Source organism: Eptatretus burgeri, chromosome 4, assembly GCF_056783735.1.
Source record: "Eptatretus burgeri isolate ZD-2024b chromosome 4, Ebu_testis_v1, whole genome shotgun sequence".
NCBI classification, from domain to species: domain Eukaryota; kingdom Metazoa; phylum Chordata; class Myxini; order Myxiniformes; family Myxinidae; genus Eptatretus; species Eptatretus burgeri.
Window position 1 is genome coordinate 69,868,713 of NC_140964.1, and position 22,899 is coordinate 69,891,611.

Here is a 22,899-nt window from a genome sequence, read left to right on the forward strand (position 1 = left end):
GTTTATAGGATGAAAAAAAAATGCATCGACATTGATATTAGCAAAATTGGGTTCCTACAATTCTAGCTTCAGATGGTTGTATGATGCACTCCAAACAAAATTGGCAAACACCATTTTCACTCTGGTTAGTTAGTCGGTGCACAGTTGGACAAATGATCAATAAAGAAGTATTGGTGTACAGTCATTTTCTTGGTAGGGATGGTGTATGCAGGCAAGTCTTCTGATTGGAACCGACCTACAGACAGGAGAATACATCTCGGAGGAAGAGGGGGAAGAAGAGGACGAGGATATGCGAATGGTTCGTGGCACACGGATGGCCATCGAGGTGTTCGATCTTCCCGAGGACGATGAAGAGTTCTCCCTGAGCGACATGGACACCGACCGCCTCTCACACAAGTTCCAGGAGGCGAGTCGATGGAGCTTGAACTCACTGATGTGCAGTTACGAATTACCTCCCAGGCAAAAATGCTACAGTTATAACTATAGTATACAAGCGTTGCACTCTGGTATACTACACTTGGTAACAGGACCTACTACAGGAAAGGAATGCTATTTTTGCCTGGGCTTGTAAACTATTTCGTTTTCACTTCCTTTACTGTGTGAAGTTTTGTTTGAGCCGGTGGTACGACCTGTGTGCATGTTCGCTGCTATACAGATGAATTTCCTGTGGTGTATTTCTACAGAGTTCTCAGGATTATCGATATTAAGCATTTGCTGTGCGACTCGGGCACAAAACTTCGTTCCTTTTCTTTGGTGCTTTGTGGTTATGGGGGGGATTGGGGAATCTGAAATTGCTAACATGCATTGTCTCTTAATCCTGTGCAGTTGCGGATAAAACATGCCATTACCGAGGCAGAGATTGCTCGGCTCAAAGAAAAGGTCAGTGAGATGAGGATTGGTGAGATTTAAAATACATGTTTCGGTTACCGCTTACTGCCTTTGTGGTGCCACCAAAGGACCTCTTCAAACTTCGTTAATTTTCTTCCTTTAATTGCAGCTATGTGATGATGATGATGATGATGATGATGATGATGATGATGATGATGATGATGATGATGATGATGATGTCCTTAATAAAAATACGAGTTCTTTTACAAGGACCTTCAATGAGGAGGTCATAAGGCCCTTCAAGCCTGCGCATTGCGTGCCAACACATGGTTGTTTGTTCATGCTCTATCCTATTTAAATGCTGAGCATCAAGCAAGGAAGAAGCAAGCAGCATTTGTAAAAGTTTCGGTATGACTCGACCGGCACTTGAACAGTCAAATTCCTAGTCGCACCCACCGGCTGCTCGAATCATTATGCCACTGGATCCAATTAAAGACCACAATTATCACATGCTAAAATATACATTTCGGTGTCTGTATGTATTTTTGACCGTGATAAATTCAGTCATTACTTATCCAATCTCAACCAAACTTGACAGGAGGACGAAGGGTCACACGATGGAAGTTGTCGCGACTTAATTTGCCCCCTCCCCAAAGGGGTTTTCCGCCTTGGGTGAAATCAGTGTTAAGGTGTATATCCGTGTTAAGATAGCTAATTGTGGCAATTTTCCAAGGCCGCTTCTAATAACAAAAATAACTTGAAAGCTTCTGAAAATGCAAAGCCCATCCATGTCCACTTTGGAATTCAGACTTCCTCTTCTTTCGGTTGCTAAACTGACGAAAACAGCTAAAAAATAAAAAATACAAAAATAAATGGATGATTTTAGGCGACCTTGAACTTGTTGACCTCAAAAGCAATAAGCTTCAGTGACCCAATATGCAAATCCTGCTCAAATTTCAAGCCAATAAGATGAAAATTGATGAATTTATGCAAATTTGACCTTTGACCTTTTAATAAAAAGAAAACAAAAACAATCAACTTCGAGCTTTTGATTGGTGAACCAATTTAGTGGCCTAATATGCAAATTTTTAAAATTTCAGGCGAATCTGAAGAAAATTGACTATTTTATGTGATGCCGGCCTTTGACCTTTTGACCAAATTATTAATTTGTCTTCTCCATATTCTCATAATAAAGCATTTTGATGAAAATTTGATGACTAAGCTCAAATGATAAAAAAAAGTTACAGCCCAGAAAGACGCACAGAAGTGATTCCAAAACTCCATCTCCTGCAGAGATTGGGGGGAGGGGGACGGGCGAATGACACTAATTATAATATCATAATATTAATGTTATTACAAAACAATATTAATACTAATAATATCCACTCTCACCAAGGGTTTCTTCCTTCCTCCGCCAAACCTGTTTATGTGTATAAATAGCTTATCGTGGTGTTTCTTGGAGCACCCCTACCAGGAGTAAAAAGTATTAGAAACCCCAAACACGCTTGATTACCCTTTTTAACAGTCGCTGCTGCTGTTTAACACTAAATGAAAAGGGAGGAAACCCAACATTCTTGAGGCACGAGCTTAGATCTACTGTTATCTATCTACACCCCAGAGAGGATAATAACACGACCCTTCCTGCCACTCCCTTCGGGAGTGGGCGGACTAGTTACCGTACTCAAAATTGTCATTAATGTCCTCAATGAGTCCCAGCTCATGGGGTCAGCCAGGGAAGGTTTTGGCTCAAGTCTTTCGTGAACCGGCTGCAAAGCCAAGAATGCCTGACATTTAACTGAGTCGTTAAGAGAATAAGTGTAGGAATTTGGAATTTGTTCATGGTGCCGGTGATACCTCGCCTACTCTTTGCAAAGGACACCATGGGATCTTTAACTTCCACCAACTAATTGCTGGCAGATGTGATGCCCAGTTTAATGTCCATCTGACGCCCATTAATGCCCTGCCTGCAAAACACCAGGATGACAGTTTATAGCTGAACCGAGATTCAAACCAGACTTGACAGCTCAGAGGAGAGTGTGCATACCTTTAGACTAGGCATGAGAACCTCCAATCCGTGGGTCAGATCTGGCCTGTGACATGTTTCGATCCGGCCAGTTTGGTAATATTTTGTTCAGTATTTTCTGCAGCTATCATCACAATTCATAAACTGCTCAACAATAGCAATGACAAGTATTCTACCCAATATGGACACTCTCATCAAAAAGAAGCAATCTCGCGTCACATTAGGCAAGTTACCTTAAAATTACTCTTATTATTTTGACTACCTACAATAAATGGAGAGGTGTGTGTGTGTGTGTGTGTGTGTGTGTGTGTGTGTGTGTGTGTGTGTGGCACATTTTTTGTGGAGTTCTACTGGAGCATTCTGATGGGGAATGTGATGCACCAAAATGATCGCCAAGACCTCCTGAGTTGATTAGGCAAATTAATTGCAAAAAATCTCGAATTCCCATGTTTTAAATGCACAGCATGTTCAGGTATATAAAACAGCTTAACATGTCCTTCCATCATGGTATAGCATTCTAATGACAAAATAAATAACAAAAACAATGATAGCATTGTAACAAAGCATATATTAATTAACACCGATAACATTTACAACAATAATAACAATAGTAGGATCATACGGCAAGAATAATAATGAACATATAATCCCCGCGTTGGCCCCAAACACATCTGGGCTTTGTGAAAGGCAAGCGAATGCTCAAGCAGTACAGCAGGCTGTGAAGGCTGTGAAGGCTGTGAAGGCCAATATAACAAGGCTGTGAAGACCAATTAAAATTTGGTCCAACAGATCAAAGGGCCCACAAGTGGTTAATAAAGTCTAGTTCATTGCCTATGTTACTTGTGTTTACTCGGTATCAACAATCATGATGTTACAATCATTTTAATACTTTATTGACACAAATTTTTCAGGGTGGGATTGACCCCCAATGGAGAATATTTTAATGATAATTGTGACGTCATAGAAGACGTGGATTGAACCACCTTGCATTTAATGCAAAAAAATTAGAACACAGCTCTGAAACTGCTGATCGGAAAAATTTGAAACTTGTCACATCCCATTCTACTCCCAATGGGGAATTAAAATGTACAATTTATTAACCTCTGCCATCGAAGATCGGAGGTTACTGTTCTCACCCCTTTCTGTTTGTCTGTTTGTGAACAGCATTACGGAAAAACTCCGCGATGGATTTCGACGAAACTTGGTGGGGGGGTTAGGTCTGGTCCAAGGATCATGCCATTAGATTTTGGACTTGGTCCAAAATCCAATATGGCCGCTATGGCGGCCAATTTGAAAAAATATTTGATTTTTTTTTTGCATTTCTACACGTTTTAAGTGATTTCTACCCCCCCCCCCCCAAAAAAAAGAATTGTTAGAGAAAAAAAATGTTTGCAACTTTTTTTTTCAACAAAATTTCGATTTCTTTTTTTTGCATTTCTACATGTTTTAAGTGATTTCCAACCCCCCCACCCCCCAAAAAATTGTTAGAGAAAAAAAAAATTGCAAATTTTTTTTTTAAAAAATTTCGATTTTATTTTTTTGCATTTCTACATGTTATAAGTGATTTCCAACAAAAAAACATGCCAAAATTATAATTGCGGCTGATTTTGGAACTTCAGGTGGATATACCCATGTAAAATCAATTTCTGTCTCAAGGAATCTAGTTATGACGAATGAATTGAGGATGTAAAAGTTAAAAGTAAAAGGGAAAGTTGCAAACTATAACTCTGTGAGCACTGTTGACGTCAAATTGAATGAATAGGATATCAGGTTCACTTGAGTGACCTAGCAGTATTGGCGGCGGAGGTTTTGCACTCCACCGAGTGCTCCCCCTCTAGTTTAACTGTTGTTTTCATCAAGTTTAGTTTGAGTAAAAAGCAGATATGGATGGGCTTTGTATTTTGAGATTCTTTCCAGTTTAAATTGATAACATCACTAAGCATATATCCTGCTCAGAGCAAGTTTAACAATAGCTGTTATGGCCCTCTGACTAGGAAAGGTTTCCCCCCCCCCCCACCTGCTCCAGACTATCCAGCTTGCCCAATATTAGGGATATACATTATACATATATATATATATTTTTTAATACCAAGACAAATCACAGAAATGAGTGCATTGCTTCAATAACATACCCGATAATTAATCCTTGCTGAAGTGGTAAACAAATATGAATATCCGAAACGATTCAAACAATTTTGATTTATGAACCATCTCGACCCAGCCTGGCCTGAAATGTGTGCTGTCAACAGCTGTTGTGCTGTGAGGATGACAAGGAGCGCTGGGAGGCAGAGCGAGCTCAACTCGAGGAGAGCATGGTAGAGAATGCAGAACGCATGAACAAGTTGGAGAGTTACTGGCTGGAGGCCCAGGCACTGTGCCAAACAGTGAACGAGCATCTGAAAGAGAGCCAAGCCCAGTACCAGGCCTTGGAGAAAAAGTACTGCAAGGCCAAGAAGCTCATCAAGGAATACCAGCAAAAGTAAGAGTTGTTGTCACAGTTGTGCCTCAAGTATAAAGGTTGAGGGGTGGGAAGGTTATCTCGATGTTCATATTTGTCCTCATCACCATCACAGTAGATCTCGACACGCATCCATGTTTTGTGTGGGAGTTAATTCACAAATGGCGACTTGTGTGATTTCATTTGCTGATCAGTCATTGCTTTTTGCATGGTGTTTCTGTGTATCTGCGGTCCACACGCATTTCTGGACCATGCTCGAGATTCCAAAACAAACTCCAACACAGTTGCTGCATATTCAACACTACAGGTTGTAGGTCGGTCACGATGTGACCCATCTCAAACACTGTTCGAAACATTTTCAGTTGTTCCTGCAGAACCCATGGCGATTACTCTGGCTTTCAAAAAGTTCCTTTGATGTGCGTCCTGTCTGTGACTTTCTGGTCATTCCTCACTTGCTCGTGCATCTACACGGAGGCTAACAATCTCTCCTCTGTGTTCTATTCCATCACTCATTGGTCATCGGAAAGAAAATTAGGGCATAATGAACTGGCCCCCATTTTGTTGTCGCCCGACACAATTTTTATGCCACTTGCACTCCATTCAAATTGTTCCAAATACTTGATGATGAAACGGTCTTGAAAGGTATTTGGCACTCCCATCTGGCACAGGTTTAAAACTCACACTGCATTGATTTATCCATCGTCTCCTTTCCTCATCCCACATGTAATTAAATGTATAATTTGTTTCATGAGGCAAGGCTTACATCCTGTAAAAAACAAAAGAAAAGTACGTAATTGAGATGGTAAATAATTTTCAAACATGTGGCTCCACCGATGATGTACGCATGTCCTTTAAGTAGAAAAATGTTTGAAATCCTTAAGATCAACGTTTAAAATGTCATTCTGAGCGTCCACATTCACTGCCAAGTGGCACAACGTTGGCTTGCCTTGTGCAGGCACCTTGGAAACCCAAGGTCTCCAGGGGAACCACCAACAATCATTCTCGAAAGAAAACATCCAACGGCCTAACCCCTTTAAATATTGTCCATCCTTAGAGGTTTCATTATCAACCACCGAGTGCTTACTCTCTGTTTATCGTTTGACCATGTGAGTTTGCGCACGAGAATTCCGATCTGCAGTGTTAAGCTCGGATGTTTGACGTGGCGTCCGCCAGGGACGTGGGCCTTGCGTTGCGGGAGGAGGTGCACGGCAAGTCGTTGGACGAGACCGAAGAGGAGTGTGCTGATAAAGGTGGTGATGCACCGAGTGAAGAGACTGTGGCTGTGAGGGTAAGATCGGCTCGGGCAGGCCAAATGAACCGGCCTCCTTGAACGAAAGTAGTCTTCACAAACCTTTGGCAGCTGGGGTGGGTGGGATTGAAGGAAAGTCCTTTTGTGGGGTGGGAGAGGGAGGTAAACATGCTCGCTAGTCAGTGAACTTTCATCCTGGGAGTTTACAAACACAAGTTTTTTTTTTCAGTTAAATTAACACCATTTTAGAGTTGGATTGTGACATTATGATGTTGGAGTTGCCATGTCAGTGTTGATTGAAGAAAAGGCAGAAAAGAAAAGAATTTTACGTGAATCTATTTTAAAGTGGTTTTTAAAAAAATGACTGTATGAAACCACATTGAGATGGCCTGATGTGATATAATGGCATCAGTGGGAAGAGGAAGGGCGACACCAAGCCTTTATTGACTATAAGAATTACTTTTATACAATTAAGTTGAATTTCATAAGTCGGTGGAAATCTTGCACGTCTATACATTATCTATGCAATATGGGGAGGGATAAATTGAGGAGTGATGGAGAGAAAAGGAGATAGAAAATGTTATGATGGGGAAGGGGAGGCTGGAAGGAATTCAGAACAAAGAGATGTTTGAAAGAGGGGAAGGTCGATTTGAGTGATGAAAGATGGGTGAGCTGGGGTGGGGGAAGGGTCAACATTTCAACATCTTTTTATGTAATACATACTTAGATGGCCCATCTTGGTGTGTAGATATTAATTTATTTTTGTGCTTCAATTTGGTTTGAATGCTTTGTTTTGGATGGCTTTAAAAAAACAACAAAATGTTTCAACAGGATGCGGCGCCAGAGAAAGACCGGCCATCTTCCTCGGAAAGTCCACCTTGTCCATCTCTCGTTTGTATTGATAAGGACCAGGGAAGGATGACTGGGCAAACACAAAGTGTTGGCCAACACGTGGGAGATGGTGCAGCTCCTCCGCAGGTCTCGGTGTCCACCTCCTCAAAGGATCAAGATGACCAAACCGAGGAGACAAAATAATGAGGTGTTTTGACAGATATGAAAAGGAAAAGATGGCGGAATGTCCTTACCTTCCGTCCTATTGTGACGAGACTTTCTAGCACTTGAATTCCGGGTTGGGTCGCTGTCGTAGACAAACTTGCTGCCTTTTCTAGCATTTGTGCAGCATTCCTGTTCGCCCCCCTCCCTATTCCGAGATGACGACGACGACGTGTAAAATACACTTATCTGCATGACGTTTTGCTCCATCATTTCACATTAGACGGTCACAGGTGGAATTTTGTCTCAGACTTACATCTAGCTCATGTTTTTATACACATTTGAGGCTTATATAAATGAACCAGAAATGCATTCCCATTCGTTTTAACCCTTCATTGTATCCAAAGTTTCGGAATGTATGTCGTCGATAATCCACAGTACTTCTTTCGCCTGTTTCCCTGTAGCGAGAATGTAGTGATAAGCAAATGCAGTTGGCCCCAGTGTTCACCTAAAAGCAAATCCATAAGCAGCACATCGTTTAAGAGTTCTGCAACTCAACGTCGTAAGAACGTGCGATTCACAAGAATATGGTGAAGGTTTGTTCTCTCCACAAGCTGGAAGCAAACCTGCCAGAAAATGTTCAAATATTGTGAATGAAACTACAAAGTGCCATCAGCAAATATTTTTAAATGCCAAGATCAATTAATGGATGACCATACTTATTGGGTGTGTTTTCTATCTCCTCCACCCTCGTCCCTCTCCACCCTATTTCCTTTGCAATATCGTAATTCATCATTAACAATTTATCACATCCACAATAGAAGAAGCACTAGGTCATTCCATCGTTAGAGCCACACCACGCACCGCTTGGTATAACCGCTTCTGCAGCAGTGTATTGTGATGTGTTGTGTTGGTGGTAAATGCAGCACTTTGTGTACAGAAAGCATGCTAGAGAGAAAATAAAAATAAATAAATAAATAAATAACATTTGTGGCTTCCCATGTCCAGCATGTATCCACAAAGCTCCATCAACATCTTGTGCAAAATGTATGAAAAAAAAAATAAAATAAAATAAAAAACACAACAAAAATAACTTTCGGTGGAAGCTGGAACATTCGTCTTTATTTTTTATTCTTACAGGTGCCCCTTTGTGCGGTAAGTGCAATTTGTTTACATGATTCGTTACTGTCATTTTGTAAATGTTTTAAGTATTAACAGAGCAAAAGCTCAAGATGTTAAAATAAAACCATTTCACCTGTGCACATGAAAAGTCTCGTTTGCGTATCAATCGTTCCCAGACACAAGCACCCGAGTCAATGAAATCCCCTCGAAACACACACGTGGGGGTGGGGGGGGGGGAGAACAAACTTTTTTTTTGACGATTAGTCATTTAAATCACATAAAAGTACCTGAGCAGAGGCCGCTAAAGGCCATACTAAAAATCAACTGAAAAAAGCTGCACAATATTTAAACAATCTTTGGGCCGAGTTCAAGTGTTACGCCAATTCGATACTTCCTTCCAGGTGGCCAGTCCTATTCTTCACTTCCATCGTTCATTCGTGCCAAACATCGTTTGTCCCAGGTCCGTCTGTACCTTACCACTCCACTACGAGTCCTTGTTTCTGCGCAACACAGCCACTTACCATTTTCACGTAGACAATTTTTTTTATATTTAGAGCGAGAGAGCATCACAAAATGAGGAAGTGGGGACAGGGCCCATGGAATAGTACAAACAGGGGTTAGCAAACATCACAGGTATGCAAGGGGAGTGATTTTGGAGAATGTGAAGCTGAAAAATTGGAGTGGTGACGGTGAAACGAGCAGATTGGGAGGATATGCCGGCAATAGGTCATGCATGTCTCAAACCAATTCACCAAGGAGATATTTCTGAATTGTTCTGGACACTAAGAATCCTTACAATCATCATATTATTCAGTAATACATGGATTACAAAACAGTTTGGCAATATATTTAACGTCATACCTTTCTCATATACAAAATATAGGCAGGCATGACTGTTATTGAAACTTTTTTTGTTGTTGTAAGGGCCATGAGAAGGCCCAAATTTGAGGAAAGTGAGGAGGAATGAAGTGGAGGGTGAGTGGGAGAATAAATAAGGAAACTAGAGATTGTAAACAATCAGAAGAAAAGGTCGGCCTTCAAACTCAAGAATCTTAAATGGATAAAACATTATGCTCAGATTCTGCCTCCACCATCCAGGAGTGAAAACTAGGATATGGAGCAGAGTGGGGGAGGGGGGTGGGGGTCTCATCCCAAACAGAGGGGAGGGGGACACTCTAACTTTGCACAAATTCTATGAGAAATTAAGTTTATAGGAAAGCTTTGGCTTTGTGGAGACAATCTTAGGAGCTGTCAGTGTTCAATGCAAAAGATATGTTTGTCTCGGCAAAAATCGGATCTCGAATCAACTCGCCGACGCCAACGACCATGCGACTTCAATCGGCAGCTTATGAAAACAATCAGTGAAAAACTTTCAAGGGAGTCAGCCCGGTGTGAAGAGCCAAATGGAGCAGAGAGGAGAGGGTACAGCGGGAAAGTTTTACAATATTCGGTCTGGTGGCGAGATCCAATTCATTAAACCTGCTGAGCGAGTACAGTGAAGGGACAAATTTCTTTGCTGCAAATCGTGAATGCTGACAAAGCTGCCATTTGATATTCCAAATCCCGGACAGCTGGTGTGATAGCGGCTGAAATCACAAAGGAAAGAGGGCAGCACTGATGTGGGTGGGTAGTTGAGAATCCAATAGCGAACAATCATCACAAGGAGGATTATACAAGAACAGAAGGTTCTTTATATGAAGCACGAAATGTGAGGGATTGCCATCAAGGAGTTACAGAGATATAGCAGAAAAATCAGGGACATCATGGGTATGACATCAGGGACACCAATCTGTTGTAACCTCAACCTGTCAGAAGAGATCTGGAGGTCAACATGGAGAACTGACGCTTGAGAACCACAGGGTGATGGGATGGAGTCGGAGGTGAACCAGGAGAGGGGTTGGAAGGAATGGATGTGAGGATTGGAGAGAGAGGAATGGAAATACGTCAAGGTGGATGCAGCAATTGCGCGAGAAATGCACGTGCGAGGTTGCGTGCTGCCTTGTTCCGACACAAGGTTCTTCACAATTTAACACCATAAATACTAAAGTGGAGACAGAATTATTCCCAACAACAAAAACTATCTGCATATCGGGAAAAATGCCGACCAACAAAACCAGGACAAACAGGTGTAAGGATGCCAGCGTGCACATCAATGTGGCCCTTTCAAGGTTCTAAAAACAATATGAATGCAATCTTTAGAAAAGAAAAAGAAGCACCAACTGCACAACTGACGCCACTCAATCTCGTTGTTGAGTCACACCAGGTAAGCAAAACTCAGATGTGAGAGAACAACAACAATGTACAATGAGTGACATGATTGATGGACGTGTAAACTGGCAGCTGTAAATTCAAGCAGATAAGACATTTGGCTTTACTTCCCCTGTAATATACATCTTGCATGAAGATGCTGCACCGACCAGTGAGCAGCTACTTACTACATGCATTTTCCATGATTTCCAATGTTTGTTCAAAGACCCAGATATCGATCAAATACCTGGCATCTCCTTTGTGATACTGATATACATCATCGACTTTTCAACCCCTGCCCCCCCCCACCCCCCATCTTGCACTCTGTATGTCACAAAAAGGTTCATATCCAGAATGATTAGATTGGTAGCATTTTCCTTCGTAACGTTCATCGCGACTTCCTTCAAGCCGAAGATCCAAATAATATACAAGCGATGATTACACGATTCCTGAGCAATTAAAAACTTGCCTCAAAAAGACGTCACGATTCTATAAAAGTATCGGCAACACCGATGTCTCCTGCAATTTCAAAATACAATCCAAAGTTAAACGATTTTTTTTTTCTCTCATCTTCATTCAACGACATGATAACATGAAACACCTTCACCATCCTTGGTGGTAATCAACACAAACCGATCACAAGGAAACCTTTTCGTCCTTGTTGGACTCTTCTGCAATGGACAGTAGCTGCCCAATACCAACCTCAAAAAATAACGTCAAAGAAGTACAAGTAGATCGGTAAAAATGGAGAGGTAGGTCTAAAAAAACAAACGTTGCAGGCATCTAGTGAATAATCATGCAAATTTGACTGGAGACATGCAACGGTAGTCTTAACCTTAGCAGCAAATATATGTTTTTTTTTTTTTCCAGTGATTTAGCAACCCGATTTAAAACATATCTAATGTATGAATCAACTGGAATTCGTTTCCGATATTAATCTGATGATGCAGAACCAGCATCGGGTCCTCATGCCGTACGTGAAGAGGCGTGCTCATTTAGTCCACCCCTTGTCGATCGGCAGACGCGCAGCATGGCTAAAGGACATTGGACGTGCCTCTATCACAACGTACTTCACCCCGGTTTCCAGCCGAATTCACGCGGTAGATTCGAACAATCCAGTTTTCAGACGTGAAGGCCTCTTCGAGCCAGCACAGCCTTCCCACAGACTTGCCCATCTCAAACTGGCGGGCCTGGTCGAAGCTTGGCGGTCGGGATCGGTCGGGCTATGGAGAAAGAAGAATGGACCCATAAGCCTGCCGTGTGTGTTCGTGTGTGTGTGTGTGTGTTTTCTTTGGATTCAATTAATAAATCAGGAATCACAAAAAATGCTGTTGTTGAACCACGTACTATATTTGCATAACAAACTACAGGAAACACAAAACTGTTGGAAAATGAGCATTTCTGATGTGACTATGTTCGGTTGGTTGACCTGCAGCTCTGCGAAACGGTGATAGGACAGCTGATACAGCAGGGAGTTCTTGAAGGCTGGCAATGCTTCTTCATCCGGAACGACACCTTGTCCTGGTGTGAAGTAGTTTTTCTCCTGCAGGTGGAGTCTCTTTGAGTAATTTCAAGATGGTGCAAACACCGGAATAACAAGGAAGTTCGAAGTCAAGATTCGTGAACTGGAGCACAATTGTTGTGCAGGCGACTGGTTTGGTTAAAAATAATAATAATAATAATAATAATAATAATAATAATAATAATAAATTGTACAAATGTTTTTTTTTTTGAACCCCGTGCGTGAAGCGGGGTTCAGCAATTGGTTAACTTTATCTATCTGTCTGTCTACAAACAGTCTATGATCAAGGAACTAGTTCATTTCAATTGAATGTTATATTCTGAACACGAGAACACGAATAGGAACACAAAGCTGCAGTTTAGCGGTACTTTAGCTCTGAATTTGGCAAATTGTACAGAATCTCATCTCAAATTGTTCATGCGCACAAAGGAGTAAGATATAATCGTTTCACTCTGTCTGCCTGTCTCGCAGTGAAACAAAATCGAAAATCATTCCAAACATGAAATGTACTGTTTTTAGGGATGCCATAAAGGACACAAACAACAGGCACGAATAAATGAATTGAACGTGTTAAATAAGGTGGTGTACAAGATGGTGCATTAATGGCGGTAAAGTTCCGGGGGGGGGAAAAAACAATTATACAGCCTTTAAAATCTTTATTTTATTTAACAATTGAATTATATACTTGAACACTGGAGACCAAAATTGCCTGGTTTGCACTTACAACCCCCCCCCCCCCCCAGGCTTAGCAGTACTTGGACAAAATATTACGCCATCTCAACCAATCAAATTTGCCGCTCACGCCGTCAGTCGTGAGGAATATTGAGATTCTTACAAAATGGCGGCTCATCAGAAATATGCATTGTACTCCAAAATACAAAGCAGAAGTTTAAAAGACCCTTCCCTTGTCCTTTTTCTCAAGACTGCACAGGGTAGGATGTTCTTTGAACTCTCCAGTTATCAGGAATATTTATTACTTAAAGGAAATGTTTTTTTTTTTTTAAGGGGATCATTAATGAGGGCTGTGTTTAATAATTATGTCTGGAACCACATTAGTTGCGGCTTTCAACCAAGAACCCACCTTGATATCCGGAAAGACACTGGCAGCGATTCTCACCATCCATGGGGCTTTCGCAATGTCATCACCGCGATACCCGAGTCCTCCAAATACAACGAGTACAAGGTCGACACCGATCGATTGTAGAAGCCCATGTGCTACGGCCTCAGTTGACATCAGGGTCTTGGCCACCTGGGGACCACCACATGGACAATCAGTGGTGTTATGGTGTTGATACAAACTCTTGCAAACACACGTGACCTTTATAAGTTAGCTCCTTTGGGTAGCTGTCCACTGTAATGCTCTGCTGAGATCTCGGCAACAGCAGAAACTTTATCATACAATCAATCATGATTTAAAAAAAAAAAACAGAAAAAAAACAAAACAGCAAGCTTCAATCATTACCGGTGTAACTGAACTTCATAACTGGGAACCCTCAGCCTTGCCTCCATTATCTCAAAAGGAAAAAAAAAAAACAATTTGGGGACTGCAAGCTTCCACTTTTCAGGAGTGGCCAGCCGCGTCTGCCAAAGTCCCACAGCTAACTGCTCAGAGGAGCTGAGGGATACACAAGTTATCCATTCTGGTGACATGTCCTACACAGAAAAAAATGGGCATTTGCAAGAGTTGCTTCAATGTCAGATTTTGTACAATAGAGCACTTTATCAATTGTTGAATAATCAATGTAATCAACCTGGAGGATGGCAGGGAAAATGCAACCGACGTCATCAACACAAGGCGGGGATATGGCTCATGTAGTTCTCAAGGTTGAGTGATAAGGGATTGGAAAACACCACAATGACTTTGAACCGACAAATTTTATACCTGGGTGCAATGTCATCGGATCTCCACAATAGTTGCAAAAGTAATTAACAAATAATAATAATAATAATAATAATAATAACATATGGACAAAGCAGTTGATACCCATTGATCAATGGAAAGGGGGGGGGGAGGGGGGATACTGGATTACTGCCAAATTTCCACAGTTACTGTTACTTTCACATTGCAGACAAGTCATTGGCCCCTGTCTTCATCACCTCCTTCCTGGTCCTGCATGCTCTGCCCTTTCCGTGCTCTTGCTCCCCATCCCACTGCCCTGTCCTGGGTGCTTGTGGGACACAATCTGTAAATAAGCCACTTCTGGTGAAACTCCAAAAATCCAGGCACTGCTCACATCCACTGATTTGTTTCTGTCTTTTTTTTCTCTCTTATACACTATATACCACATCATGCCTGATCCACGAGAACATATCGGGCCAAATACATTTTTGAGATATCATGCTACATATCGTTTTTGGCCTCGTCTCTCAATGGTGAAGAATCACTTTGAAAAATAAAAAAAAATTCTCGTATCCAGATCCGGATTTGGATCTTCACCAAAACCGAATCAATTTGTTGTGGTCAAACACCCAACCTGTCCTCCAAGTGTCATCCGAATCCGTACACAACTTTTTGAGATATCATGCTCTATATCGGTTTAGCCCGATCTCTCAATGGCGAAGAATCACTGAAAAAAATTCAACTGGTCGGACCCAGATCCGGATCTTCGCCAAAATATAATCAGTTCGCCCTTGTTGCACACCCAACCTGTCCACAAAATGTTATCCAGATCCATCCACAACTATAAGATATCCTGCGCACAAACAAACAGACAGACAGAGAAGGGTGAAAACATCGCCTCCTTCACCTTCGGTGGTCGAGGTAATCATGGCAAAGGTTCGCATTTGATCTGTCAGGTTGGTGCCACCTCCACACTCCAGAACACCTAGTACAAGTCGGTAGTTTTTATTACATAGCTAAGCCAAAACAGGAAAGTTGGTCGGATGCCAATGTACAATGGTCTTCATTTTAAAAGGACAATGTGGGATAGTCAACGTCCATAATCTAAGGGCAGGAATAAAGCTTGTGCTGTGTGGGCATCCGATAGATGGTGTGCTCGAGATGCAGTGCCCCCTGCTGGCAATGCATTAGAACCTTACTTTCAGCAAAGTCAAACCCAATGATGGATGAAACCTCGAACAAGTTTGCAATATGGCAAACTTGCAATCTAAAGATTATTACATCGGCAGTGAAACGATAGTAAATAGCTGTGTATGGTGTTGTACAAGATAATATTACATCTACTTTTGCCATGTGTAGTTTTGCATGCAAATTTGTAAACAACCGACTGTGCTGGATTTAGTTTTGCCTCGGGTTCACCACGTTGATGACCACAAATACGAGAAGCTTTAAAAGCATGTTGGAGTGAGATTGCCTCCGTACTAGCATTAAAGCAACTGGAGAAAAGTTTTACCACTTCCTTTAACATCAGAATATAGAACACATGGGAGTCTCACCAATGCAATATGGGTGTTGTTCCAAGTATTGTTGTCCACCACAGTGGTGCGTCCTGACATGCCAGCAATCTGATAGCCATAATCCCACCAAGCCATGACGCGTGCATCCTCGGCAGTGTTGTGCCGCAGCCACTGAAATGCTTCTCGAAAGTCATCCATGACAACTCGAGTCCTGCCGTGGGATGCGGACGACACAGTAACCTTCACAGGAAGGATTATAAAGCTTGTCGTGCAGGCCGTCATCGCTTAAACAATTCTACGAGGTTTGTGATCATATTTATACATATTACTATGACTATCAATATTACTATTATTACTCGCAGGAAAGCTCGTTAAAATGGCAAGCTACCCTTCTGTATTTTCACACTACTTAGTCTTGGAAAATTGGGCTAAAACCAAAACTACGTACAAAAATCTTCATTCAATGGCTGTTCCCTTGATTTGGGTGGAGTATGTCACAGATCGCTGCTGCTCTTGAAAATAATAAAAACTAGAAGGGTACTCGGTACAGCGCATACCTCCGCCACATAATGCCTGATCCACGAGAACAAATTGGGCCCATTACATTTTTGAAATATCATGCTATACAGTACTATATCGTTTTTGGCCGGATCAATCAATGGTGAAGAATCACTTTGACGATTAAATAATTCTCGCATCCAGATCCGGATTTGGATCTTCATCCAGATCGAAACAATTCGTCCTTGCCTCAAACCCAATGTGTCCACCAAGTTTCATCAGAATCCGCCAACAACTTTTTGAGATATTGTGCTATATATTGGTTTAGTACTATCTCTCAATTGTGAAGAATCAGTGAAAAAATTATCATATCCGGATCCGGATTCGTATTTTCACCAAAATTGAACCTATTCTTCCTTGCCTCACACCTAACATGTCCACCAAGTTTCGTTTGAATCCGTCCAAACTTTTGAGATATCATGCACACAAACAAACAAGCTGGTACGCGACATGCGTGGTCGCTATATAATTGCATACTAGTCATAGTTTTTGACGGATCGGGCTGAAAATTTTTGACAAAGAGGTTGATTATAGTGCGCATAAAAGCGCGGAAGCCGATTTTTGATTTTCGAAAAAAATATACATAAAAATATTTTTCGGATTTTTTCAAAAATTTCAAAGTCCCGTTGCTAGGCAACGGTGGTGTCCATAGCAACGGTGCTCAAAAGCATACAACTAGATCCTGGTATGAACCTACCAGTCAAGTTTCATCAAAATCGGTTGACTCCTCTGGCCTCTAGAGCTGTCCACTACATACATACAGACAGACAGAAAACCTGAGAATAACGGTAGTCTAGCGACCACCCAGCAGACAGAAAGGGGTGAAAACATAACCTCCTTCACTTTCGGTGTCGGAGGTAATAACCCGGGCTACATACATGAAGCAAAAACATGCGAACTGAACAATGTTTTTACATTATGCAGTTCAATGTAGAGGGATGAAATGTAGAGGGATGAAATCTCAAAAAAAAAAAACAACCACACAAGGTAGGAATGACACCACATTATGACACCACAATATGACACCACAATCCTTTTATGGTTTAACATCATGACATATTTTGACATTTTACTTTTGTTGTGGGATTTTGATGGAGCAATGTCAAAAGATATCATGATGCAAAACCAGAGGAGGATTGTGGTGTCGTATTGTGGTGTCATCCTTCATTGTTATTCTTCTTCATCCATCACAATCCCACAACAAAAGTAAAATGTCAAAAAAAATGTTGTAATGGTAATCGATAAGAGGATTGTGGTGTTGTATTGTAGTGTTGTAATGTGGTGTCATTCCGACCTTGTTTGTTTTTTAGTTTTTTTGAGATTTAATGCCTCTATTGTTTTACATATATTTTAAATATATATATATATATTTTGGGGTTTTTTTTCAATTTTTTAAAGTGATAAAATGCTTAACGTTTTCTACATTTTGTTATTTTGGTGTGGATTAAATCCATCCATGTTGTTAAATTTGGTACATGGTACATTCCACCCTCCCCTCCACCCCCCCACCCCCTCAATCCTGGCTTTTGGTTTAGTCCACTAAATTACCACATTTGCGAAATGAGGTGATTAAGCCAATTATTGTTTTTTTTATAATCAAAATAAAAATGCCGAATGTTTGATATATTTTGTGACTTTGGTATGGCTTAAATCCATCAATGTTGTTAAATTCGTTTATTTTTTACTTGTTTTAATACTTGTTTCAGTTGATTTGAGGGATTGTTTGGACATGTATCATTTTTGGAATGGGACTGTGCGTCGTCCCCTCTCCCATGATCCTGGCCTGGTTTGGTTGAGTCCACATTTACGTTCGACTTATTTTCCTAAAAAAACAATTAATGATTTATATATTTTTAAATTTTGGGTTGCGTACACTAGCACAGACACAAAGTAACTTCCTCGCGTCGGAATCACCATCATGGCTTCAGCGGTTATTGCGGTAGGCTGGGCTACAGTTTCAGGTTGTTTTTAGAGGGGAAGCAAGAAACAGAAGAACAAGAAGAGGAAGAAGAAGTACAAATTGGTGTTTCAGCAATTTCCTGATGTGCTACTTTGATGATGTATTCTGGCGTCTTTTTAGATCCTCGTGGAGGATCTCTAAGTCTTACTCACATTGTTGTTCTTGTGGACTTTTTTGTTTCACAGCCTACAGTTTTCATCGAAACTTCCTGAAACTTGGCGTATATATGTAAAAGTACCCTGCGCAGACAGTAACCATCTCCGATTTTGAAAATTCCTCCTAGAAAAAAAGTTATGACGTCAAAATATCTCCGCTAATTGAAATCGCCTAAAATTTTGAATTCTGTTTGCGGGAATCGAACAGGGCATTAGCAGAGATGAATTACCGCACATATGATACATCACTATGACGTCATATCAATTTTTATGACGTCATTCCTATTTTTTGACATTTTTTGTTTCACAACCCAGAGTTTTCATCGGGTCTTCGTGAAACTTGCCATGTATAAGCAGAAAGCCCACGTGCAGGCAGGAACCATCTCCGATTTTGGAAATTCTTCCTAGAAAAAAAGTTGACGTCATAATATCGCCGCTAATGGAAATCACCTATACCATTATCTCCGAAACTAGGCAAGCTGTTTTGTTTGCGGGAATCAAGCCGGGCATTAGCGCAGATAATTTATCGCAAACCTGATACATCACAATGACGTCATATTCGTTTTTATGACGTCATCATTAAGAGGACGAGGATCTTAGCTCATTTGAGCTTGTTAAGTCTCAGAAAACTCTTGAGAATAAAAGGTATGACTTTTAAATGCTTACGTCTTCACTCTCTAGTGGTTTACATAAGCCTATCATTCTGTACACATTTGAGAGGGGGGCCATTTTTTTCCTGCATCATCCCTCTATATGGAGTACTACCATACTCCACAATATATTGTACACCGCTCCTTCTCAATTTCAGATCCAGGCGATGCATGATGTCATCGCCGGGTGCCGAAGGAAAAGAGTACTCAGTTTTTACTCTGTTTTCTTGCCTGTCCAGGTGATATATCAGCCATCGTTTGAGCTCAGAAGCTGAAATTGAGACAAAAGCGAAAATGTGCTTTGGTGAAAATGGTATTTTTATTTTTGATTAATCAATTAATTGATTAATTATTATCTATTTATTCATGACTTATTTACTTTATTTCTCATCCGGGCAATTTCTCAAGCACCTTTTGAGCTAGGCAGCTGAAATTTGGATCGGACAGTGAAAAAGTGATTTGGGTATAAAGGGTATTTTTGATTTATTGATTAATCAATTTTTTTTATTAACTACTTAATTTTCAAAAACTTACAGATTCGGAAGAAACAGTGGTAGTTTAGGTATGCTATTAGCCAATTGATTAAGAAATTAATTTTTTTTACCATTATTACTTATTTATTTTCATTATGGAATCAATCAATTATTGTACACCACTCCCTCTCAATTCCATCTCCATGTACTGCAAGGCAGCATTGCCGAGCACCGAAGGTGCCCCGGCAATGTCGTGCACTGTAGGATTTGTTATTTACATATTTGGCATGGGGGCATTGTACTTTGAATGTATCTGTACTTCTTCTTCTTCAGCTTCTTGCATATGGCAGCTTGGCTGCTGGGTAGCTATCATTTTGTTGGGGCACAACGATGCCGCTGATGCTGTGCCCCTATACCCGCACACCGGTGCTCACTTCGCTGACCTCGGAAGGATGACAGGCTGAGTCAACCCTACCTGGTGTAAATTCAGCAGCAAACGGGGCTCAAACTCAGGACCCGAAGTTCCCAAGCCAGTCACCCTAACTACTAAGCCAATCACCAGGCTTGTTCCATAATATATAATACATCGTGGTTATATAGCTTGGATAAATACCTCCACCATCGAAGGTGGGGGAGGTTTTGCTTTCACCCATCTGTTTGTTTCTCAGTTTGTGAGTAGGATATCTCAAAAAGTTGTGGACGAATTAGGACGAAACTTGGTGAACAGGTTGGGTGTGTAACAAGAAGGAATTTCTTCGATTTTGGTGAAGATCCGGATCCAGATATGAATTTTTTTCTTTAATTCTTTACCATCGAGAGATGGGGCCAAAAACAATAGCACGATATCTCAAAATGTTATGGACGGTGAATGACAAAACTTGGTGGAGGTGTTGGGTCAGCGACAAGAACAAGCCAATTAGATTTTGGTTCAGGTCTGGATGCAGAAACGCCTATCAATGGGATAAAAAAACATAAACTATTCAGTCTGGCAGAGGTATGCGCTCCACCGAGTGCCATTCTAGTTACCCTCACCAAAGGAGAGGGTATTGCATTTGGGTCCGTTTGTCTGTTTGTTTGTTTGTCTGCACAGACCTTTAGTGTTTTTCTCTGCAACCATTTGTCGGATTGAGACAAAATTTTCACCAAAGGAACAACTACTAATGTAGAATCTTTTAATGATAATTATGATGTCATAGCTCATTTGATGTGGCAGCCATGTTGGAAAAAGAGAAAAACTTTGGACCAATGTATCTATCTTCTGTTATTGCATATGGCAGCTTGGCTGCTGGCCAGCTATCATTTATTGGAGCGTGGCTGTGCTGCTGATGCTGTGCCCCTCCACCAGTACACCGGTACTCATTTCACCGACCTCAGAATGATGACAGACTGAGTTAACCCCACCTGGTGTTAATTCAGCAGCCAACAGGGCTTGAACTCAGGACATGAAGATCCCAAGCCAGCCATTCTAACCACTACACCAACACCAGGCTTTCTTTGTCGCTGAAACCGCACAAAATAAAAAATTGAAACTTGGCACATGGCAAGTACTCCTCATGGGGAATAAGTGTGATTTTCTTTTTAATGATTTCTTTTTTAATAGGTGCCTTTGTTATGATGTCATAATTGCTTATGTAGAACTCTACATCTGATCAGTATGAAAATATTGAGGGTCATCTAGGGATATAATGGTCTCCACAGAAAAAAAAAAATTGATGACATAATCGGTCATGTAAATCGGCAACCATATCGTTTTTTTTTTAATTTTAAAAAAACCTTCAAAAAATCTTCTTCTCTGAAGTGGCTGAACAGATCGAGGTGAAACTTTACACGTATGACCACCTATCCATGGGGTACAAAAGGTTCACACATATGACATCATAGGTCACATGGTTTGGCAGCAATATTGGATTTAACCTAAAACCGATAAAAAATCTTCTTCTCCAGAACTGCTGGACAGATCGAGGGGAAACTTCACAAAAATGTTCCCCAAGCCATGTGTGTACAAGTTTATTCAGGAATCATTAATAAGTCACATGGTTTGGCAGCCATATTGGATTGAAGAAAATATTGAATAATGTTTTTTTTTTTCTGGATGACCTCGTTGTGATGGGGAACACATATTTTAAATTTCAACTTCATAGGATGCATGGTCTGGCAGCCAGAATTATTTAATTTGTTGATTTGGATTATTTTTGCTTTTTTGATTATATATATATATATATATATATATATATATATATATATATATATATATATATATACATATACATATACATATACATATATATATATATATATATATATATATATACATATATATTCAGGCTCACTTGGCTGTGCCTGGATGAGTTTGAGGGTAGAGGAGTTGCAGCTGAAATGCTAATAATATCCAGGTTCCTCCTGATGAATTCATCTTTGCTTTTAGCCTGTTCGGGTTCCTTCTGATTACTCCAATGTAGGACTGTACCTACTTGGTCTTCGATTTGATTGTAATTGAATTTATTTTAATCCCATTCCAAATTCAATTGAATAATGATAAACGTCATGGGTCAAGGTCAGATGTCCAATCAAAGCAGGTTGTCTAGGTACCCGGTCATCACTGCCAGCAGTTAAAAAGTGGAAATTCTAGTTATGTCTCTTATTAATTACGCAACACACCACACAAAACAAGTCATGGCAAGGGTCTGCAATCTCTGATTGCTCTTTCTCTTGTTCCAATTACACCGGGCCATGGGTTGACAATAGAGGCTGAAAGCCTATGTGCCTTCACAAAAGTTGTAGATGTTCGATTTTTTAGGTTTCAATTGTGGGTGGAGTTGAGCAAGTTGTCCAACCAATGGGATGAAGGCATTCCATCCACAAATACAAACCCACATACACCCCAGCTACATTATAATAAGATTCCTCTATGTAAAAAAAATAATTCTGAAGTCATCCATAATAAATGATGCTCTGGTAATTAAAAACGTCTAAAAGTTTGCAGCAAACATGGGCTCACCCATCCTGCTGGATCCTCTCAACAATAACACCAGGGCTGCTGTAGGCCTTGTTCGCCATGTACGTGCAGTGGGACACAAATATTGCAATGATCATAATGAATGCAGTTAGCATGATGATCCGTGCAGTTGGCCCAGAGCTCTCCAGCACATCATCCTGTCGCCTGCAGTGCAACTCCTACACACGTACGGCCGAGGATGTCATTGCAAATGATGATTGGTAGGAACTTGGGAATGACAAAAATATTGAGAAGCGGCAGCAATAATGAAAACAAACCAACGGACAAACAAAGGAATGATGAAAAGAA

At 40.7% G+C, this 22,899-nt stretch overlaps 3 protein-coding genes across 3 annotated transcripts in view; 2 read left to right on the forward strand and 1 right to left on the reverse strand.

The window, feature by feature from the left end:
* Positions 1–8,821, forward strand: part of LOC147028302 (neurabin-1-like) — a 59,952-nt gene extending 51,131 nt beyond the window's left edge. The window contains exons 6-10 of the mRNA XM_085878589.1: positions 242–406; positions 826–879; positions 5,101–5,330; positions 6,483–6,597; positions 7,390–8,821. Coding sequence (XP_085734715.1) covers positions 242–406; positions 826–879; positions 5,101–5,330; positions 6,483–6,597; positions 7,390–7,593 — 768 coding nt within the window. The 3' untranslated portion in view covers positions 7,594–8,821. The remainder of the gene's footprint in view (positions 1–241; positions 407–825; positions 880–5,100; positions 5,331–6,482; positions 6,598–7,389) is intronic.
* LOC147028301 (general transcription factor II-I repeat domain-containing protein 2A-like) overlaps positions 1–19,587 on the forward strand; it is a 132,050-nt gene extending 112,463 nt beyond the window's left edge. The window contains exon 2 of the mRNA XM_085878591.1: positions 19,362–19,587. The gene's annotated coding sequence lies outside the window, so the exon portion shown is untranslated. The remainder of the gene's footprint in view (positions 1–19,361) is intronic.
* The window catches only part of LOC147028303 (dolichyl-diphosphooligosaccharide--protein glycosyltransferase subunit STT3B-like), a 224,849-nt gene continuing 210,595 nt past the window's right edge, over positions 8,646–22,899 (reverse strand). Inside the window, exons 10-14 of the mRNA XM_085878590.1 lie at positions 22,594–22,769; positions 15,839–16,010; positions 13,524–13,691; positions 12,350–12,463; positions 8,646–12,143 (exon numbers count right to left, since the gene is read on the reverse strand). Of these exons, the coding sequence (XP_085734716.1) occupies positions 11,955–12,143; positions 12,350–12,463; positions 13,524–13,691; positions 15,839–16,010; positions 22,594–22,769 (819 nt within the window). The 3' untranslated portion in view covers positions 8,646–11,954. The remainder of the gene's footprint in view (positions 12,144–12,349; positions 12,464–13,523; positions 13,692–15,838; positions 16,011–22,593; positions 22,770–22,899) is intronic.